Here is a 22716-nt window from a genome sequence, read left to right as displayed (position 1 = left end):
GCATTTTTTTAGAACAAGTGTGGATAAGCAGATTGCACAGGTAACTGCCTACTGCAACATCTTAAACTGACTCTCTGAGTGGTTCTGAGTAGCAATAAAAGTCAACGGTGGATTGCACACTAATGACATGAGAAAGCCACTGCACATGAAAGAGAGAGGTCAACTCAACCTGAAATCACCTGGTCGACAGGGACCCACAGCAACACAGCGGGCCCTGAAACCAGCCCCAATTCAAACTCCACTGAAATGCTACAGATGTGGGGGAGTGAGCCACATGGCATCTGCATGCATGACCCCAACCCCGATATCAAGGCCAGAGCCACTATCCAGAGCACAACTGGAACAGGGCCACAAACAGGCCAGCCATGCATCCTGGAAGACCCTCCAGGCTGCAGAGGTCCCTCTCCACCCAGACGAAGGGGAGGGGCGACCCCAGGCAACAATGACCAGTTGCCAGAATCCTATGACAGTGACTACAATGGCAAAAACAGCACAATGGTGAGAGGACCAATTCACCTTTTCCTTTTTCCAATATGCCTCACTTAGAAAAGGGACTCCAACCCCTTCCACACCAGCAAGCAGAAACACCACCCAAGCAGGGAACCCCCGAAAAGAGCCCACCAGAATATCTGGCAGCCACAGCCGACAAAACCCTAGAAACAGAACAGATCCCAGGGGAATATTAGGACCTTGCAGAAGTATTCAACAAGACTGAGTGCAACATTCTGTCCCCCCACCGTGAGGCAGATTGCACCATTGAGATCATCCTCGGGGCAAAACTACCCAAACCCAAACTGTACGCCATGACGCCCCAGGAAATGCAAGAAATGTGCAAATTCATGGACAAAAACCTTGCACGAGGGTTCATCGAGCCAGTCAAGCCACGAGCGCCAGTTCTCTTCAAAAAAAAAGATGAGACTGTGTGTGGACTTTAGGGGAATCAATGCCATGTGCGTACACAACCTATACCCCCCTCCCCCTCATGAAGGACATACTATCTCACCTGGCCAAGGGAAAAGTCTTCACCAAACTAGACCTCAGAGAATACTACCAATTATAGATCAGGGAAGAGATGAGTGGAAAACTGCATTCAACTGCCCCCTAGGGAGCTTCCAATTCAAAGTGATGCCTTTTGGACCACAAATTCCAATATACCATAAAATTCCATATACCATTGTTTTGCTTTAATTTATTTTAGAGTTCATATAAGTGGCATATATTTTGTGCATTTTCAATTACGCTGATATGCATACTGTATATATAGGCAATCCCTGGGAACATATTTCAATTCAAGGTGACTTGCCGAAGTTCAGACTAATATTCCTGTTTGTAAACGGAGTATTCATTTGTCAGAGGATTAATATGAAATTCTATCAGCTCTTGAGATACAGATAAAAATGCTCTGTGTTTAGACTCCATAATTAATTACTCTGGGGCTATGCATTATTCAGTGCTCAATGAGAAAAGAATTTTGATGGCCCTCTCAATCAACTAGCATCACCTTAACATTGAAAGTTGTGTAATGGGAACCAAGTCAGTGGTAGGAAATCTTGAAAACCATTAGTAGCCTGCTTCATGATCCCCTATTCCAAGTTACTAGCTAATAGCAGAATCTTCAAGGACTCATCAGTTAGTTAAAACCAGTACTACAGAATCTGAAAATCCAGCTTGGTGTGAGTAAGGGGGCATATATTGTGCATGTCATCCTTCAGGGTTTAAATCCTACCATTCTTTTCCTGATAACAGACCTTTTCTGCTCTTTGTTTAGACAGGGATATGGAAGACAAGGGTACTTGAACTCTGTTTACCTAAAAGTTTTTCTGTTCTTTGCCAGCCTCTTTGCCTGGTTCAGGACACACATTCAATAGAGACATTTTCAAAGATACGATCAATAGAATATATATTTCTAAGAAGGGTATTTACTGTGCAATCTTAATGTCTCTTGCTTATCTATATAGCATATGAAAGCTTTTGAGAGAAACATTCTCCCACCTTCATGGTTCTGGAAGGATTTGCACTATTTTTTCACAAAAGGCATGAAAATATTGGCGATGGTTGATAAGAAATTCATTAGCATCCTTCAGTCTCAAAAGACGATGGTATCGTGCTCCGGAAAGAGGTCCTAACGCAGCATCTGAGGTGGATAAAAAGTCCAATTCGGGAGTGACAATCCCTTCCACTCTGAGGGTAAATCCATTCTGTCCCTTGCCCAGCCCCCAGATTTCTCTGGTTCTGGGACTGCCTCTTTGCCTCAGCCTGCCGAACAAGGGTCTCTTAGAATTGGAGGAGGCCATGCTGCATCTTTAGCCTCCAAGCTGAACGATCAGAGGTCAAGGTTTCCCAGCTGTTAATGTCCATTCCCAAAGCCTTTAGATCCTCCTTGCAGATATCCTTATATCACAGCTGTGGTCTCCCTCTGGGGTGTTTTCCCTGCACTAATTCTCCATACAGGAGATCTTTTTGGAATCCGACCATCAGCCATTCTCACGACATGCCCAAGCCAGCATAGACATCACTGTTTCAATAGTGTATACCTACTAGAGATTCCAGCACGTTCCACAGCTGCGCTCTTTGGAACTTTGTCATGCCAGGTGATGCCACGAATACATCGGAGACAGGACATATGAAAGGTGTTCAACTTTCTCTTCTGCCGTGAATAAGGGGTCCAAGACTCCCTGCAGCACAAGAGTGTATAGACCTGGATCTTTGTATGTTCCATTCGTTTCTTACTAAGCCATACTCTCTTTGTAAGATAGGAAATTATCTTATAATAAAGAAAAATTAGTTTATGGGAAGAGGAAGACTTGTGATTTATAGCCCACAGGATCCCACCCATGAAGATAATGGGACAAACATGCATTTTCCAAAGACCTCAAAGCTGGTCTTTGAGATGTAAATCCTCCTTAAAAGTTAGACTGGTGTGATTTTTTTTCCTCATCTTGACAATTGCTTTCAATATCATAGAACATCATTTTTCTCTTCTGGGTTATTTTCAGATATACAAGGAAATATTAATATCGTACTGCAGAACTAAAAAAACCTCATACCTGTCATGTCTCATTTACTCAGAGCAAAGTCATTTGGCGTTATTGTTTTTGTCATTGTCTTGATGCCTTTCTACCTGCAATATATAACCACTAGGCCAGAGCCTTACTATAAAGGACTCCTGATCTTTTCAACAAATTAGGTGTTATATGTGGATGAAAAACAGATCCTATGGGACAGGCAAATAAGCAAAATATCTTGCATTATAAAACAATAACTAGCTTAAAATATTTGAGGGACACAGTCATCAAACTGTGTAATGAAAATAATTCCTTTGTCGATTCTTTGACAAAATATTGTTTCTGCTTCTCTAAAAATAAATTGTTATTATAGTCATAGACCAACATATTGCTTCCTTATCATTGCTCAAAAGCAAAAACAAATGATTGAATTAAAAAGCAGAAGCTCCATGAAGATGGAATGACAACTGAGTAAGAATTTGTTTTTTATAGAATTTGCTTTTAATATAAGGAGAACAAATATTTATCTGAACTGTAAAAGTTACGTGGAAACTAAGTGAAAATAAGGATTGCAAACTGCTAACAGTGAGAAAAAGTTGGAGAAACTTTAAATACTGCAGCTAATTTTAGGGTTGACATGAGGTTTTAGGGGACCAATTCATGAGAAACTGAGAGCATTTCTGAAATGAATTGGAAGTCTTTTTGCTTGCACAAATTCAGGATTAGTTTGCAAAACCATTCAGAATTGCTAATGAAAAAGAAAGGCCTTCTCCTGAGTGCTGACATAGAAGAATAATGATTAGCCCAGCACTATCAAAAGGAAAAGTTGAGGCTTGGTCTTTGGAAATAGCCTACTTACACAATTAGCAATCAGCAAACAGAACAAAGCCATTCTTTCAAGAATTGAGATATTTACTTCTAGGGTTCATTATTTTGGAAAACATTCCTTTAAACTAGTTGTATGGATTACCTAGAGCAATTTGGAGACTTGCTTAGATGTTTTTATTCAAGACAATTCAGATAGTAATCCCTGCTTTTTATTTCAAAGTACAGCAAAGGAATTCTGTTGGCTGCTATACTATGAAATACAAAGATGTCTATCCAGTTAAAATATTTCAAAACATTCTTTTAGAAAACTCCTTTATGTTCCTGCCATACATAATTACCTCTATTTTTTTAAGGGAGGCATAGCATGGCATGGCATACCAAGACTTGTTATGGAAAAGAAAAACATTTGAAGGGTAGGGGGAGTCATATCCCTGGGCTTTGGATGTAGCAGAGTCATCATTTCCCCCCAATAAGATTTTATGTGAAATGGTGTTTTCTTCCAATAGTTGTAACAACCCATTGCAATGTTCAGGTAATAATAACTGTCTTACGGTTGCCTCTAAAACATGTATGGACAAACATATACTGCAAAACGATTCCAAATCCATGTTAGTAGAAGATTGTACAAGTGTACAAACAAAAGATCCAGTGTAAGCTGTCATTTCCCCAAAAAAGGAAAGAACACAATCTGAATTTTAACATAAGGGAGAAAAACATTATTATTATGTTGCTGCCAATCCATTGTCTTTATTTCTCCTCTCCTTTGTTAATATTCATGAGCAGAAATATCATTATCCCTTCAAAATTTAGGCTTAACAACATATGAAGAAATATAGATTTACACTTCATGGAGTGTAGCTTTTTTTAATGCCACCCAATTTTAAAACTTGGAGTAATGAAATATGTTCCCTATTGTAGCTTGTATCACACCCAGATGGAGAAAAATCTAATATTTTCCACCAGACCATGGTTTAATCTTGAAGTTTATCATTTTACATATGTCTATAATGTTATGCTTTTTGCTTTCACTTTTTTCCATTTTCTATACTTTCCATTATACTTCAATTTTTCCCTTTCCCCCCTATATATTAGAGCAATGAAGTTTTAAAGGATTTATCCCTTTATGATCTTGTATTCTTGCATGCTTAAACTGATTGATTTCACATTCCTAACAAAGGAAAGTGAAGGCATTAGGGGTCTCTAAAGAATACCCCCTTTACAACATTCAGATTCATGAAACTGCTAAATTAAATCCACTTTTCAAAAGAAAGAAATTAATTAGAACTGTGTTCTGAAAGTCAGCAAAATTATGGGGACTTTAGAAACCAAGGTTTAAAATAAATATATTTGGACAACTGCAGCACAAGTTTCTAAGAAATCTTTTCTGCCACTTCCTTTAAAAGATTTAATTAATTAATAATAAATAATACAGCTTAAACCTTCATCCTTTTTTACTGAAAAGTTTGTAATTGCCATTTTTAAAGCTGTTCTTTGAAAGCCTTTGCAGTGATTTTGGTGAAAGCAGCATTCTGTCTGCACTTACAAAAACACAGTTCCAATGGAAAAGAGCTTCCACTCCGTGGTTCCTTGTGACCTTGGAGTGATCAGTCTTGGGGGGTCATTTACAGAATTACAGAGCTCCTTGAAGAAGATTCTGTGGACTCTCTAGATCTTCTTAGACTAACTGTGGGGACATGATCAAAGCGTAGATAATGACACATGATGTGGAGAAAGTGGATGGAAATGAAAGTTTCCTCTCTCAGAAGGCTAGGTCCAAAACGGTTCCTTAAAAGCTTTCGAATAGACCAAAGTACTTCTTCATACAGTACACAATTAGTCAATTAGTTAATTTCTGAAAGATGTACAGTCACAAACATAGAAGGGCTTGATAAATCCATCGATCTGGGAGTATTAGTTTTGAAACTCAATGTCAATGTCACCAACAATGTCTAGTTGGGGGCAGCATGGCATTCCTGCCAGTTGCAGGAGAAGAATGGTAGCTTTCAGGGGTTAAAACACAAGCAATAAATAAACCAAGTTTGGTCCCACATAATGTGAACTCCCAGGCCTTTAAACTAGTCAGAAGCTTCCATGACCATAAAAGGCAACAGGATCAAAGATTGCTATGGAGCTTTAGGAAAAATCTTTTATAAGTAAGTGTTAAACCCCAACAGTTATCTATAAAATAAAGGCCATTTTATAACATTATACAGTATACATACACTGTATTTCCAGAGATGTGCAATGAAAAAGTTAAATGAAATGTATAACTCAAGATTAGAGTATATTTTGTTTACTGAACTACCGGAAGGGTTGAAATGGGCTAATTTGAGCTTTGTTCCCAGCCCTCGCCATGTGAATGGTGCCGTTGTGAGCCCAGCAATGAAGTTCACTGTGTTGTAGCAGATTGTGCCGTCCCTGAATGTGTCAACCCAGTCTATGAGCCAGAACAGTGTTGTCCAGTCTGCAAAAATGGTAAGCTTTCAATACATAAAAAGAAATATGTCGTCCGATTTTTAAAGGTTTTGACAACACTTAGAAACTTAGCTTCGTTAGGAAAAGCTATTATTTGTAGACTCACAAAGAGTATGTGAATGATGGGCAACCTTCTCCATTGGCATATGCACCAAAATATCTGGTAAGGTTTATGAAATTGGGGATTAGAAAACTAGATTTTGTAACTGTAATAGAGAGAAATCACTATTCACGACACAGGAAAGCTCTTGAAATTTAGCTGAGCCATCTTAAAGATTATGAAAATAAGATTTTTAAATTATTATTTTCCATAGCTAAAAAGCTATTTAGAATAAATAGTTGATAAAGGGTTGATAAGCATTCACAGGTTTATATCATAACTGGGTTAATCAAAATTAATATTTCATATGTCATTCCAATGATCTATATTCCAAATGTTGCAGTGACTCCAATTGACCTTGGCTATATCCAGGGATATTCCCAGGAACCTGAAGGAGCACAACTGCTCCCCATTACTGATCCTTGACATCTAGCAAGCATATTTAGGAAATTTGTGTTTCCAAGTGTTCTTAATCCTTTAATTAGCTTACCATCACAGCAGGAAAAAAGTCTGCATATTAGCGGAATGGGGAAACAGGGCTGCTTATGAAAATCCAGTGATGTGATCACTATTGCCGCTTGAAGCCATACCCCAAACGGGGCTTCATTATAAAAATTACATCACATTTTGGCTTTGCTAAATGTCGTGTCACATAAGCTTAGAGCAAAGCGGCCCTGACAGAGCAAGCAGGCTAAGAACTTCAGGGATTTGGGACTTTCCTAGTTGTTACGAAATCCAGTTGCATCTGTGCTAAGTAATCTCGTTAGTAAAAATCCTGTTCCTAAATTTTTTTAAAACATATACTTATTTGCTCCTTAATTACAATAATTTAAATGATGATGATGATGGTGTATTAAAGATTTTTAAATTGGAACTGATGTTTGAATGCATCTCTAGTTCAACAATTGTTTTTTCCATTCCAAAGAATCTCCATGACCCACAGACTCCGCAGTAAAATAGAACCAGCCAAAGATAACCTTCCATTTCTATAAGTACTTTACCTGAAGTATTTCTCCTAGAATTGTAGATTGTACATAGTGTCAGAAACATTATTTTATTTTATTATCAAATTTTGAAATCACCCACCTCCCTCACAGATGGGCTGTGTAAATGAAATCACACAAGTGTGACTTCTAAGAGGGAAACAACTTGTTTACCTTAATACGTATTCAAATGTAAAGTACTTGGAGGTCTCCATAGGAAAACTGGCCCTTATTTTTCCTCTAACGTGTTTATATTATGATGCTATATTCTCTGCCTGGGCAGATCCATTATTATATGAAGTAATATTTATAACGTACGTTACACAGATAAAACAGTTTCAGTTGGAACCACAATTATACAGAAAATAGCTCCCATAGAGTGCAATGCATGAACAATCTGGAAAAAGAGCATCTAACCCTTAATTCTACCAGAGCTCAAAGACCTTCCACGTCGCTCGGTCTAAATAATCCTGTCATCCATTTATATAATGTTCTCCAAAACGTAAGTTCAAACTTACAGGGTAGCTACTGTGATTTTAAAAAAAAGTTAATGTCACAAATGCCAGCGATGGTTGTCCATTGTTTTTTCTAAGCTACTCTAGGACAGTGTTTCTCAACCTTGGCAACTTGAAGACGTCTGGACTTCAACTCCCAGAATTCCCCAGCCAGCGAATGCTGGCTGGGGAATTCTGGGAGTTGAAGTCCAGACGTCTTCAAGTTGCCAAGGTTGAGAAACACTGCTCTAGGATATGGGCAAAATTGGGAAACAACTGGGTTACTTGTAGTATATTTTCTCTCATCCCAAGTGGAATAAATAGTATCATCCATGTTATTCTGATCCCTAACCTTCCATGGAATTTTAGTTGTGATTTGTTTCTAGTTTGCCACAAATGACAGTATTAAAGAAGATTGTTCAATTGTTGATCTAAAATACCACAGTGAGGCAGGGAGGGAGAAACACAGGGGTGTTTGCAGTGTGTGGTTAAAAGCAATCAATAGTCACAGCAGTGCAATAGTGTGTGCCAAATGTTGTTAATAAATTGATTAAATTTCTGGTTGAGAACCCCAAAATCAACTTTGTAACATTTACAAAGAAACATTTATCATTTCTTTTTCTCATTTCTTCCTCTCTTTGGGCCACAAAATAATTTTATCTCAGGAGCTGCCTTTGCTGCAAATTACATCACATTCTGTTCCTAAACATATTTTCTAGGGATCTCACTTTCTTTAGTGCAGTATTTCCCAGCTTTTTTTAGCAACTTCCCAGGTTTGTGGGCATCAAATCTCAGAATTCTCATCAACGACCGTATCGGCAGTGGAATTCTAGGATTTGAAGCTTACAAACCTGGGAAATTCCTGCACCTGGAATTCCCACTGAGAGGAAACATTGCAAGTCTAGTGAATTGTGTAGAAGGTTTGTGTAGAAGAGCACAAACCAGTGCTCTGTGCAAAGGAGCCTTTCAACTTAAAGTTAAAATAAAATGTTTCCATGTTGGATAAAAGGTTGAAATAAAACGTTTTCAGGATTCTACTTTGACTTTGTCTCCATGAGAAAGTTTACTGACTCAAGGGGGGGGGGGAACATTTTCCTCCAGAGTGAGCGTTTCTTAGACTTGGCTGGCAGCATGAGAATTAAAAAGAATTCTTGCAAAAAAAAATCCTTAAAAGAATACAAATGTCAACATCACATGTTGTTCTATCCTGGATTAATGTAGCAGAAGAAAACAAAAGAGCATCTAACAAATGCCTGAGACTGTGGCTCGCTTTCTCTGATAGGTTTACAAGTTTAGGAAAGTTCCTTTTCAATAGGTATTTACCCTTGGGGTACAATTCACATTAGTAATCAGCAATCCAAATTGATACATGATTAATGAGTCAGAGAGACCGTATCATTTTAATTGCAATCTGATTAAAGAAATCTTTAGAGCAATATATTAAAAAGCACCATAGTTATTAGGACTTAGTCATTACTCAACAGCTTGTCCTGGTCCTTTCCAATATTAAAACGGGGTTTGCTATGTCTTAATCTAGAGTTTAAAACATTATGTCATAGTATATGTACAAGGAAGCAAACATGAAGGTCTTCTTCAAAACTCTAAACTAAATTTTCTAATCACTAAAATCACCTTAAGAGCAGAATCTACCCTGGAGCCTCTTTCCTGTATTTGACATACGGTTCAGCCTTAGACCAAAGGCCAATGCAAAATCCACTGTCTTTAGAACACGACCATGATAAATACACCCTGGAACTATTGAACGAAGGAGGGATTTCCTGATGGGGAGAACAATAAATCAGTGGGATGGTTTGCCTTCAGAAGGTGTGTCTGCTCCATCACTGGAGGCTTTTAAAGAAAGAGGCTGGGCAGCCATCTCTCTGAAATGGAACAGGGTTTCCTGCTTGAGTAGGGGATTGGACGAGAACAGCGGTCACCAATCTTTCTGGCTTTGTGGACCAGCTGAGGGGGGGAGAGGGGATGGTTCTGTGTGAGTGGCAGGCAAGTGTGACGTGCACGTATGCAAGTGACAGGCCTGCATGCCAGCCACTTGTGCAAATGGAGCATGCAGGCATGCACTTGACTGCTGCTGATGCAAATGTGGATGCATGTACACACTCACCCGCCAGCCCCACAGCCCAGTTTGAATGGCTCAAGAGCCGAGGGTGGACCATCACCCAAGGGGTAGGGACCTCTGGACTCTCCAACTCTCTGTTATTCTGTATTCTGAAGTCAGCATTTCTAGACAGCTCTTGTGTCTTTGGTTGGTCAGTAAAGTTCAAACTGGAAGTTAGAATGGCAGTTGTATTTGCATTTAATTCCCTGTTCTGTTTGCTTAAGGTGCCTGAGTTTGAACAGCTGCTCCTTTGTTCCAGAATATTTAATGTAATCTTCTTTTTAAATGAAAAGAAACAATTCTTTTCTATTCCCCAAGGTTTGTAACAGGAATCCCTAAATATTTTGCCATCCCAACTCCTTTTAGTGTAATATTAATGTACTGAAACCTTTTTTAAAAACCCAACATCAAAATATACACAAATGAAGAATGGAAGGGAAACTTTCAGGGAGAAAAGTATTTATTGTGAAAATGTAAGTCAAAAGTGTTCATCCCTTCCGAGGTTCTGCCTGCACCGTCCCAAAGCAGATGCATCCCACAGGCTCCTCATCAGCTTATCTGGCCGATAGAGATCAGGATGCTCCTGTTTTCCCATTATGACCTTAGCATTTTGCCAATTCTTTAGTGAGTTTTCCAGTTGGAGAATATGATTTAATCTAGTCAATTTCTCCTAATTCAAGAAATGAAAAAAGGAAAGAAGCCTCACTTCCCCATCTGATTTAAATTTATAAAGGGAACGTGGGATTTTTCTGAGCAGCAACCCCGAGTAAACTAACAAACATTTATAACAATATTGGAAGACAAGATATTCAGCAGTGCACAGATGGTACAATTTCCCCAAAGATTCATTACAAAAACTATCAGGAAACAAATCTGACTTTTTAGAAGATAACAGTGAGGAAAAGGGACTGGAGCCTGTGTTGCGTGATTCATGAGTAATGCAGGCATCATACTGACAGGATATAAACATCCTTGAAGATCTGTCCCACATGAACTAAAATGCTGCTTAAGATTTATCTGCTCACTTGGATAAGGAACCTTCCTGAATTGTATAAGTTACTTGTTGTAAAGGCTCAGGGAACCTAGTTGGTTCCTTGTAAAAACAATTAGATGCAAGCTTTGCCTTCTGGTGGATAATCCTTGGATGCAGAAAATTAGATTTCAAAAGAACAGTTGATAGGCGACTTTAAAGAAACAATAATAAAATCATTAAACATGAGAGAAAAACAATCTAAAATCCAAATTCATTAGATTAACCAAAAGTTTACAAAATTCACTGCAAGCTCCTGAATACCAGTGCTGTTTTTGTCAAGCAAGTTGCTTAGAAGGAGAAGGAGCTGGGAGGTGAAAGCCATACGGTAACTGATTGTGCTTTATTTTTTTATTTTCATATGTAATTTATGAAATAAGACCCATCCAATTTTACAGGCTGCAGCCAAAAGCCCTTGTAAAATAATTACAATCGGTTAAGACATCCTAAAAGGAAGTCACAAAAAATAGTCTCTTCAAGTTCCCCAAATCCATGAAGCAACTATTTGCAAAGTGGCCGTGTTGCGTCTGGCAAAGCCTCTCCTGAGCCCCCCATCCTCGAACTCCCTGAGAAGAGGGACCTATGGTAGCTGAATACAGGATGAAGAAACTGTTTGGGGTCATGGGAATCTTGGACTTTCAATAAGTCTTGGACTTTCAATAAGTCAAAAGCAGCTCTTTGAATTGTATTCAGAAGCACAGTGACAACAAATGCAACGTGAATATCATGGGTGCATCTTTGCTGAAATAGCTGCCACCTGCCACCTTGCAAGCTGGGCCAGTGGTAGTTTTGGATTCTCTTCAAAGGCAGCCCCAAACAATCATCTCGTTTTGAATCATGAAGGCCATTGCCTCCCATTTCAAAACATGCTACAATCGATTTACTAGCCAAAACTGGGCAAAGTTTTCCCTGGCCACATCTTTCACCTGCTCTTCAAAGAGAAGCCACGAGTCCAGGAAAGATCCTAAACTGGGATTTCTTCTTCCAGGGAAAGTGCATCTCGATCCAGAGTCAAGATAGGGGTTGTGACTAACCCTGACAGCTTTGGGCAAAACAGCTCAATTATGCTGGAATTCACTTGTTTTATCCCATATGGCCTATTTCTGCCTCCAAACATTTACCTGATCTCCTACCTGGTCCGAGATTCAAATGTGTAATTATGTATCATCAGCATATGAATAGGTATGATATTAATTAATATCATACTTTATACAGGAAAAGTTATCTGCCAGTGGCATTGACTGGAATTCAGGGAGGAGTGGAACTACTGCAAAATAGTGTCCCCACCCTCATGACAACTCTCACACCTTGGTTGATCATATAAAATGCTAATGAGAGATTGAATAGGACTAAAATAATTGCATTCCCAACATCAAGATCCCCTCTCATTGATCTTCTCAATGAGCGGCTGCTATAGTTTCAGTCCTTTTCCTGGAACTGAAACATGATTGAAAGGAAACTAAACCATCCATCAGTTTCTTCCTGCAGGCTGCAGTTGAGATTATTATAGAAGCACACATCTGGAAACCTGTGGATAAGCAATTTGCTATTGAAAAACCAAGAAGGCATCACAGAACAATCCCAGCAACCCATGAATAGTAAATGCAAATTCTATTGATCAATGTTCAAATTTTTATGGTAATGTCCTTTCTGCACCCAATCTAGGTAAACGGCAAAATAATATTTGGAGTAGGCAGTAAAGACATCATGTGTTATTAGTCTTTTTTCTTTGGACCATGTGAGAACTACTTTTCATGCCTTTCACAAGGTTGGATACCAGCTAGAAGAAATCAAGCATAGCCAGATAAGACATGGCTTTTTCAGGAGAAGGCCTACTACTCCTTCCTTCAAGGTAGAAGAACACTATTCCACATATTCTATACACTGATCTCAAGCCTAGCATATCTGGATGGGTTCTTTAATTTTAATTTTAGAAAGTTATTATTAGTTAATAATTAGTTATTATCTTTCAGTACTATACTATGCAGTTTGGCAAAACTGCTTTCAAAAATATTGCAGCCAATTAATTGGCCAATAATTTATTTTGAGTACATCAGGATTGATTTTAGGCCTCTTATTTATAAATTGCCAAGCACAGAAAACTATACAAATGTCAGGTTACTGTGGGAAGTTGTTGAACCTCCCATCTTGCTTTGAAGATTCTCAAGAGCACGCAATCTTTCTTTTTTCCATATGATCAGTTCAGCTATCCTGTGAAGGGGCCCCAGAGCCCAGTCAAACTCCATCTTATCCTTAAAAAGGAGACCATTTTAATTTTTATACAAAACAAACACAAAAGCTCGCATGTTCCAAGTTCCATTTCATTTCATTACTTTCCCAAATCTCCATTCAGTCTGTAACTGATCGTTTACTTTCAAGCATGTCAGGGCAACACGAAGTACTGACCCAATAGGCAAATTGCTCATTCTGCTGCACTTGTGGCTATGCACAGTTGTAAGATTAGAGCCCATCCATGCAGGGGTTGTGCATCAACTGTGTGCATCTCAAGTGTAATAGTGCTGACTAGCAGAGACAATACACAATTAATTAACATGTGCAGTATGAGCATTTTGAAGTTCTCAATGGAGTGCCCTCACAGTAGGAATTTCTCCTGGTTTATGTTTATGAATTAGTTGCTGCAGTGGAAGAATTCAGGTTGAGATTCCAAGACTTAATCCTTTGTACTGGCATAGCTCCCAGTTCAAATTCCCTTCCCCCGGGTTTTAATTTGCTCTGATAGGAAAGCTTCGTTGTCCTTTCCTTCATGAGTAAATGAAGTACAAGCTGGGTGAATCCACATTTAGAAAGAGGTAGAAAAAAAGGAGTTTGAATCAGATTTGGATTGTCCCTCCTTCATAGTGCTTAGTAATAAACACTAACAAACCTACGTTGACCAATAGTGCATTTCATTTTTTCTTTTAGTTTAGTTTGGCCTTAATTTTACACTTAAGAGTTCTCTGCAATTAAAAAAACCACTAATATATTACTGTATTCAGGCTGAGGAAGAGGTTAATTGAAGCAATGACAGTGAAAGTGAGTTTCCTGATTAAGCATAGACTGTAAATGGGGTATAAGGCAGCCAAGAAATGAACCATCAGGGGCATCTAACAGGAGCTGATGTAGTTCATGGGAAAAGTTCAATGGGGAGCTCTTATGGGAAAATCTTTTGAATATAAGGAGCTAATCTTGGACCTTGAAAAGAAAAGGAAATATGAGCCTTTCTATGACTGTAGCAACACCTCACAAGGAAAAAAATGTTTGTGCTAAAACATGGAGGGTTTGATTAGGGTGACTACCATGATGATCTTTCAGAGGGACTGAGTAAAAGTAAGCTAAAGAGCTCAGACATTGTGAACTGCACAATGAAATGTGAGTCAGAAAGAAAGAAAATGAAATTATGACATTCATGACCTTAATTTTCTATTCACTGATGCTCATGTTATAGAAAACAAGATGAGCTTAAATTCTTATCACAAAAAGGCAAGTCCAGCTTATTAGGTACTACAGAAATCTGATGTGATCAGTCTCATCAACAGTAAAAAAGGGAATAGCAATTGCACTATTCAATAAAGTTAAAAATAACATCTGGGTTACAATAAGTAGAAGAACATATAAAAGCAGTAGGAATGACAGTAAATGTTAAAAACCACCCAACCAAAACAACTGAACAATTAATTCCAAAAACAATTTGCAGAAGCATGGACTTTGGAATATTTAAATTTTCTTGATAATTAAGATATTAATTCTGCTAAATATGGTCTTTCCAGAAAATATCCGTCTGGTCTTGTAGGCAACATTTTCTTCAGGTGGGAAGAAAAAGGGGGGATATTTGACCAGAAGCTAGCCTACAGGGGGAATATTTAGTCAAGTAAATCCCAGGGTTTTTAGGAGCATTTGGAGAAAGAGATCATGACCACATGGAATTCTGAGCTTTTAATTTTAAAGAAGAATTACCGTTTCTTTTGTCAAAAATATATTTTGTGTATCAAAAAAGAGATTTTATATAAATTCAGAACAACGATCAGGATTCCACATCAGGAAAAGTTACTTGGAAAATTAACTGACATTAAGATGTAATTCCTAAAAAAAATATGAAGTATCAATAATAATAAAAAGCAATACAATGAGAGAGAAAAATGGGGGCTAGCAGAAAAAGCCATTGTGGTGACAGTTTAGGGGAAAAAACCAGATCTGCTGGAAAGAGAGCCAGGGTCTCAAGGAAGAGAGGACATACAGTAGCCTACAACTATGAAGACGGGCGCAAGGGAACTAAGACTGAGAACAGGAGAGGGAAGGAAAGAAAGAACAAGAAAACCAACTTATTTCTATATGGTAAAATAAAAGACTAGACAGCATCAGAACTTAGCTGTTCAAGGCTCCCTCCTCGACCAAGACACTTGGAAGAGCAACATGAAGTCCTAAGGGTTGAAACCTGTGATGGAAGCATATTCAGGAAACATCTCTAGGCCATCCTGAGTGTAAACCTGAAATGAAAGCATTTTAGGATTCTGTAGAAAGTAGCTGTTGGTATAACTGATACTTCCATTTCTTTAGGAAATGATAAATGACTGGAGGAGAAATAGAGAAATGGTGGGAGAAAAGGAAAATGTGTTTAACTGGAGACGGCTTTTCTGTCATCTATATCTTGGAAGATTTTAGAACCAATTATAAACAGATTGAGCAATAAGCGCTTAGAGAACAATGCAGAAGTTGGCCTGGATTTCTTAAAATGGCTTGCTGGAACCGATCTCAATCTAACCTAAAGCTTTAATCAATTATAACAGTGCTACACCTCTTTATTTCAGCAAAACATCCGTTGCATGGAACAAAACTAGAAAGTTGGATGTGAAGTATTTGGCATAATAATAAAGTGAATTCACAGCTGGTTCATAAAATTCATTTATTGATGTATTTGATTTTGGCCCCACTCAACTCCAGAGCAGATCTGGGTCACTCACAACATAAAACAGAATACAAATATAATATATAGCATAAATCATTACAAATAGCATGTTTATTAATGATTACACATTAAAGTTGAGTGAGGTATCAAGGTGAGTGCCACAGAGTTAGATCCTGAGCTCTTCCTCAGTTTTGTTTACAATTTGAATTAAAAGCTGAATGGAATCTAAATCTATGGTATTCTTTATTACTGACAATTTAAAAAATGCTAAAGTGGATATTGGTTACTTGTAACAACTGTAGCATAAAATGTTGAGCCTTATTTAATGAAAGATTTTTCTTAATATTTACCAAACTAACAATGTTCTAAAGCAGCCGGTTAATTTCATTGTGTTGAGGGTATAAATGGGCAAAGAGATACTTGAATCTATTATTTTATTGGATTGTTTTATGCTGCCCAGAATCACTTTCCATGAGATGGGTAGCCAGATAAATGTTATTAATAAAATAGCTAAATAAAATGTGTAATATGGGCTTCTCCCTCTATTGCGCAATATAGGTTGAATATATGAACATTATATGACAGTAATCATTGTAGTGTAAAGAATGTGAATAAACTCTTGATTTGCATTCCAATAAATTGAAATGCATGACTGAATGAAGAACCATGGATTTGAGTATGAGGATGGCAAAATCTTCCACATTGGAAGGACACACAACCCACAGTGTACAATACTGAATTACTATTTTTGTGTTGATGTTCTGTTTGATTTCTCCCTGTGGGATGTCCAGGAACTCTGGAAAAGGGGCTTCGTCCTGCGCATTGTCCAGGCAGGGAAGCTACTCTCTGTAGTCACTGGAAGCACCACAGGGGGTTTATGCTCAGGTTTAGTGCGACAGGAAGTGAAGTCATCTGGGATTCCCGCTTCCCTCTTTAGAAGAAGGAGGCTGGGCAACACTGCTCTGCAAAGCACCTTTCAAGGGAAGCTTTGTGGGAAGCTTTGTGGAAGCTTTGCACAGTCCTAGTAAAAAGCCATTTCTCTCTCCTCTCCTCTCCAGCTTTCTTTTAGAAATGGCCGCAGGGCATTGGCAGGTAGGTAATTTTACATTCTGGGTTTTCTAAAACGAAGAAAAGGACATGATGTTTTGGGTTTTTTAGATAGTTTTAGATGGACATGTGAAGTCAGTCTTTCTGGGGGAACAAAGCATTTCAACTTCCTGACTAATCTATGGTGGTTTGGGGTATAATTGTTTTCTATACAAATCTGTGGTTAATTCATTCTCTCTCTCTCTCTCTCTCTCTCTCTCTCTCTCTCTCTCTCTCTCTCTCTCTCTCTCTCTCTCTCTCTCTCTCTCTCACGCACACACACCTATCTGCCTCTAGTAACTAATACAAGCTGCCAATATGTTAGGGGTATGGTATTATTTGGGAAGAAACCTGACAGAACAATCCTTTTTTTAAAGTTTTCATTTTATTTAATGGCATCTATTGTGTTGTTTCAACTAGCAATTCATTGTGAGGATGGTTCCTAAGAAAGGTACCGTATGCTTAATCCATGTTGATCTGGAGATGAACTATAAAACGGGGCCCTTCAAATTGCAGTACAGTGCAATGAATCTTCATAGTTGCTTTTAGTATATCTCCCTTTGCATCCTTCTTCTCTGAAGAGTCTCTGGAGCTTGGTCCCTATTGGTTCAGAACAGACGTTACAGTTATTCCACTTCATTGTTTGGTCAAGACACAGAATAGCCTATTTTAGCTGTTGCATAGCACAAATCTCTGCAGGGTAGAAGATTTATTAAAATAGTTCAGTCTCATAGTTTGATGAAAGTGGATAGGTTCTGAATGCCTCTGGAGGTCTCCCCAACATATGATGATATTAAACCTTGACTAATCTGAAGAATGTAGCAACAGTTTGATTTTGTTAACTCCATAAATAAATAAATGTCCCTTTTTTTCCTAACAGAACCAAATCAATTATTTGGTTTAACAGGGAGTTAAAATTGGTGAAACTTTTAAGCAAGCACCTAAGGGGATTCTCCCCTTGAGGAGAACATGTTGAATCTTGTTCTGTAGTACCTTATTCTCTACCTTCAAAATCAGAATTGCAGGCGGTTCACTTTATCCACTTTTATTTGTGAAGAAAGTCAGCTGGATCTGCTCATTTGGACTCCACTTTTGAGGCATCTAACAATGACAGATCATCAGCAATTGTCCTATTATTCTGAATTCTTTTCTGGATATAGATCTAATGGACTAAAAACTAATGAGTTGGTGGTTTACTGTCTTTTTTCTAGAGTGCCTTAAACAAAATGTGTTTTAACTCCTTTGTTCTGGGTATTGTGTATCAAGGAGACATTAGCCATGAAACAATGCTTCATCCTCTTTGTTGATTTCTACCATTAACCCACTACCTTTCTCATCTTACCTAACATACACATGTCCGCCTATATCCCTCTTTTTCCATCAATGAAAGAATTCCATAATACAGATAAGATCTGGTGATTATATAAAACAATTGTCATTGGCAAATCGGTATCTGGATGGAAATGTATATAAACCTTAATTTTTATCATGGAAGAACCCAGGAAATAACTATGTTTGAGGAATATACATTTTCTGTAAGTGCTAACAATTACAAGTGAATTACAGGTAAGATATTACAGGTTAGGAAAACAAGTAGGTATCTTTTTTTACAAATCAAAAAGTTTTGCTTTGATAAGAAATTTTATTCTTGTGGATTGGGGTCCTTTTGCAGAACTCTGCTGTAGGTAAAGGAATGAATACAATTATACATAGAAAAAAGAAAATTTACAGCTGGGACAATCACCCAGTATCACATTTGCTGCAACTATGCATTTAATTATTCATATTATTTAAATATTTCAAAGAGCTTTTTGCAACCTGCAAGATTATGTACAGCGTATATCTCTTCAAATCAATAAAGCAGCCATAACTATAGACAGTCATGGACGATGATCGGCATAGGAGAGGGAGGTAAAGGGACAGACTGTAGATTGTAATATTCACCTAGGCATTGTGATGATTGCAAGCTACAAATAGTTCATATATCTGCCTCATATAGCAATTATTCACAGTTCAAAGGCTATGAAAAAGTAACTTTATGGCCACTCCTTACATTTATGGCTTTCACAAGTCTATAAAGCAAAGAAGAGCTGAAGGAAATTCATAAGCAGAGTTGGGAGTTTCACTTAGCAGATCTGGTGAACATGACGGAATGAAGAGCAGGTAGACAGGCAACAGCCCGCACTAAAAGGGCAGAGAGTGATGGAAGGACCCTGTTCAGGCCCCAAGGGCCAGTGGGCAAGTCACATGGGGAAGATCAACTTATCCCCCCCCCCCCCCAGAGTCAGGGTGACCCAGGGGAGCAAGTGGAAGACTAGGTGAGCAGCCGAGTGGGAGGACCCAGTCAAGTGGAAGTTCCCAGCCATAGCTCGCAGTCCATTGATGGAGCAGCTGAGCGAGAAGTTCAGCACACTGGAGGTCTGAGGAGCCACCTCACCAAGGGTGGCAGTCATGGGACTCGGGACGGGGGCCAAGAAATCATTTCCTACCCCAGGAGATGTTTAATTTTTTCTGTTTTCTTTTTCTTTCTTAAACCTATGTTGTCTTTTTATTGTTTTCTTTTTTTAATTTGAATTAGTTTTTAAAAATAAAATTACTATTAAAAGAGCAAACTAAACACAGGTTATCAATAATTTAGGTTTTTGGTGAGATGGGTGGCATACAAGTTTGATAAATGCATAAATAAAAATTTCAAAGGTTGTATCTGGTGTTTTTTAATAGATCATCCCATTTCAACTGCATTTGAGTCTACAGGAGAGTTGAACAAAATAATTCACCCTATTGTCTAGCAAAGGAAGCCACACCAAAGCAAAAAAAAAAAAAATCAACCCTGTTTTAGTTTTGATTTGTTTGGATTTTCAGCAGTATGGGATAAAATCTTCAGGTAAGCCACAAATTGGCTAGAATATAGTTCATGGAAGTTTAAGCTATCAATGTTATTTTTCAGAAGAGAAATTGAAGGATTGTTGTACAGGAAGATGATGATAATGATGAGGGATATTATGGAATTGAAAGAGAAGTGCATAAGTTGCTGCTTTTTGCTACTTACTCAGATGAAAGTGGTAGAAACTGTCCCATTAAGCACTGGGATTCTGGGCAAAAAACAAGTAGTGTTGAGGGAAGTAGACTTGGAGTGAAGTGAAAGATTCCCAGAAGTAGACATGCAGTTAGTTCTGGGGTTGCTTGGTTTATGCCTGTAGGAAACCAACGTACTGCCTGTTTGAAACGAGACTCTGCTTGTCCTGAAAGCAAAGTATCCAGCCTGTGATGCCCCTTGGCATGTTGCCCCTAGAGGCCCTAATGCCTCAGTTGGAGCACCTGGGCCAAATTTGATTGGTTCCTGACCCTCCTCCTTTCCTGTATAATTATAGACTGGCCACAGGGTTTCATACTCTGGCAAACCTCAGGATTTCTGTAATGAAATATAATATCTGTGAATATATGTTAGATATAAAGCTGTTTTTGAAAATAGTTTACCAATCTGGCATGTTGTGTTGTGGCTGCAACCTCCAAATGTATCAATTGATATACTGCATAAGTATTCAGTTTTATGGCACTTCCCAAGTCTTCCCAAAAGTTATTTAAATAACTTACTGATTTCAATTCATTGTGTCTATTGTCAGAAGATGTTGCCCTTATTGTCACTAATTAATAACACAAAGGATTTTACTTTCTTCACTGAAAAAAAAAGATGAAATAGTTTTAAATAGGGATGTTCACATTGATAGGATAATGCAAGAAATTCTGTCTGACAAACCGAATGCCGGGGATCCTTTTTGGATCAGAACTTTCCAGTAGAGAAAGTGAAGACGGAGCTGCATCTCATTAGACCCAGAGGACTCAGGCAATACGGTCCTCATAGGCCAGAGATTAGCTCTCTGAATCAGCAGCATGGATACTACCAAGCTGAAGCCTCTGAGCAGGAGAGGTGTGTGGAAGGAGTGATGACACCTGGTGAGAAGATTTAAATAACCAACTGACACAAATCCGAACTTGGAAAAGGCAAAGAATCTTGTGAGGTGAAAATAATATTAATGGATAGATTGGGATTTTGGTGGAAAGAAAAGAAAGAAGGAAAAATTGTGGTTTAAATCATTAAATCAAAGAGAACTGCTTGTGTTAAACAACTTGGAGACAGAAATGAGAGAACTGAGAACTGACTAACCCATTGAGATACAAACTTTGAATTTGGATCTGAAAAGATTGTGTCTTTAAAAGAGATTAATTGACAATTAGGAACAATTGGGAACCTCAAAAGGGGAAAGAAGGAGGGGGGAATGGAAGCTAAAAATACACCAAGGAAACTCTCTTTGTTCGAGCTTGTTCTAATTTACATATCTTAAGCAACTATAATCAATGAGAGGGGGAAGTTAATAAGAAGGAAAATCAAGAAAAAGCACTATTTTCTCTATTCATAATTCCATCTTTCCTGGATTTAAAGCTGGATTTAAAAATACCAAGTTGTATTGCTGAAAAATCATCGAGTTAAAAGAATATGGAGCCATTTGCCAGAGGGAAGAAATCAAAGTGATTAAGATGTCTCTCCCTTCTCTTCCTCTCCGTTTTAGCTGAACTGGAATATAGAAGCCAGATCAGAATTGGGAAATAAGAAGAAACTGTGGAACTTAAATTGTAATTAACTGCAATTTTTGAACTGGACATTTGGGAGTTGGGAATTTGAAGAAATACATGAAATCATAAAAAAATATGCATGAGTCATTAAACTTAAACTTAAATAGATTTCTGAAGTTGGAAATTGAAGAGAGATAGGAAATTGAGGGAAGAAGAGGGGGAGGATAGTGAAATTGTAGAAATAATGGAAAATAAAAAGCAGACAAAAGATTTCACTGGGTTTGACAGTGGCACAGAGAAAATTGAAAAGGGGAGATATGTCCCAACAAAAAAGGGAAGGGATTATAGAAGAAAGGAAAGGAAACGAGCAGACAGGAATAGAGAAAAAAGAGAAGAAAGAAAGGAATGATAAGAGAAAAGAGGAAGAGAAGACAGGGGGACAGAGGATACGTCAAAAGCAGTGGGAGATGGAAAAATTTGAGAAGGAAGAATATATTCCTAGTAGAGAGAAAAAGCAGTTTTAGAGCTTGGGATAAAAGGTTCACTCGGAAGAAATTGGATATTTAGAAATTATTATGTGGAGAATATAAAGTAGAGGTATGTCATTTACTCTTTTACATGATAATTAAATTGAGTTGATAATTGATTGAATATGATAATGAAAAGGTAATCAAATATAGGTTAAAATATATGAAATAAGGATACACACAGAACCTTTAAGAAGATGAATAAAAATGAGGTGCATATTGCTTGTTATTTTATATAGCAGATCAACGGAATTGTAATAAGCAATGAATAGCAAGGATTGTAATTTAAAGATAATTAAATTTAAGCTAAGTAAAGATATGGAAAAATGGAGGGGGAATTTAAAATATACTTATAATGGAAAATTATTGAGATTATAAAGACAGAACTAAAAATTTGGGGCATGTAATGATGTATAACTATACAATATTATGATGAGAATAGCTGGAAATTGTAACCAGGTCCACACTTCAGCCAAAAAAAAGTTTGGTGTGTGTGTGTGTTAAAAATATAAATTGCCATATATGTATGCTTTACATATATGTATACATTTTTATCCACCTATTGAGTCCTTCTCAAGGACCTGGGATGGGCATGTT

The 22716-nt window shown here is 37.9% G+C and overlaps 1 protein-coding gene across 1 annotated transcript in view; it reads left to right on the top strand.

Moving 5' to 3' along the window:
- Window positions 1–22716, top strand: part of VWC2L (von Willebrand factor C domain containing 2 like) — a 63287-nt gene that overhangs the window by 13162 nt on the left and 27409 nt on the right. The window contains exon 3 of the mRNA XM_014066277.2: window positions 6179–6308. Coding sequence (XP_013921752.1) covers window positions 6179–6308 — 130 coding nt within the window. The remainder of the gene's footprint in view (window positions 1–6178; window positions 6309–22716) is intronic.

Source organism: Thamnophis sirtalis, unplaced genomic scaffold, assembly GCF_051295495.1.
Source record: "Thamnophis sirtalis isolate CommonGarterSnake01/CBP01778 unplaced genomic scaffold, rThaSir2_p1.2 scaffold_1, whole genome shotgun sequence".
NCBI classification, from domain to species: domain Eukaryota; kingdom Metazoa; phylum Chordata; class Lepidosauria; order Squamata; family Natricidae; genus Thamnophis; species Thamnophis sirtalis.
This window is presented reverse-complemented; position numbering and strand designations above follow the sequence as displayed.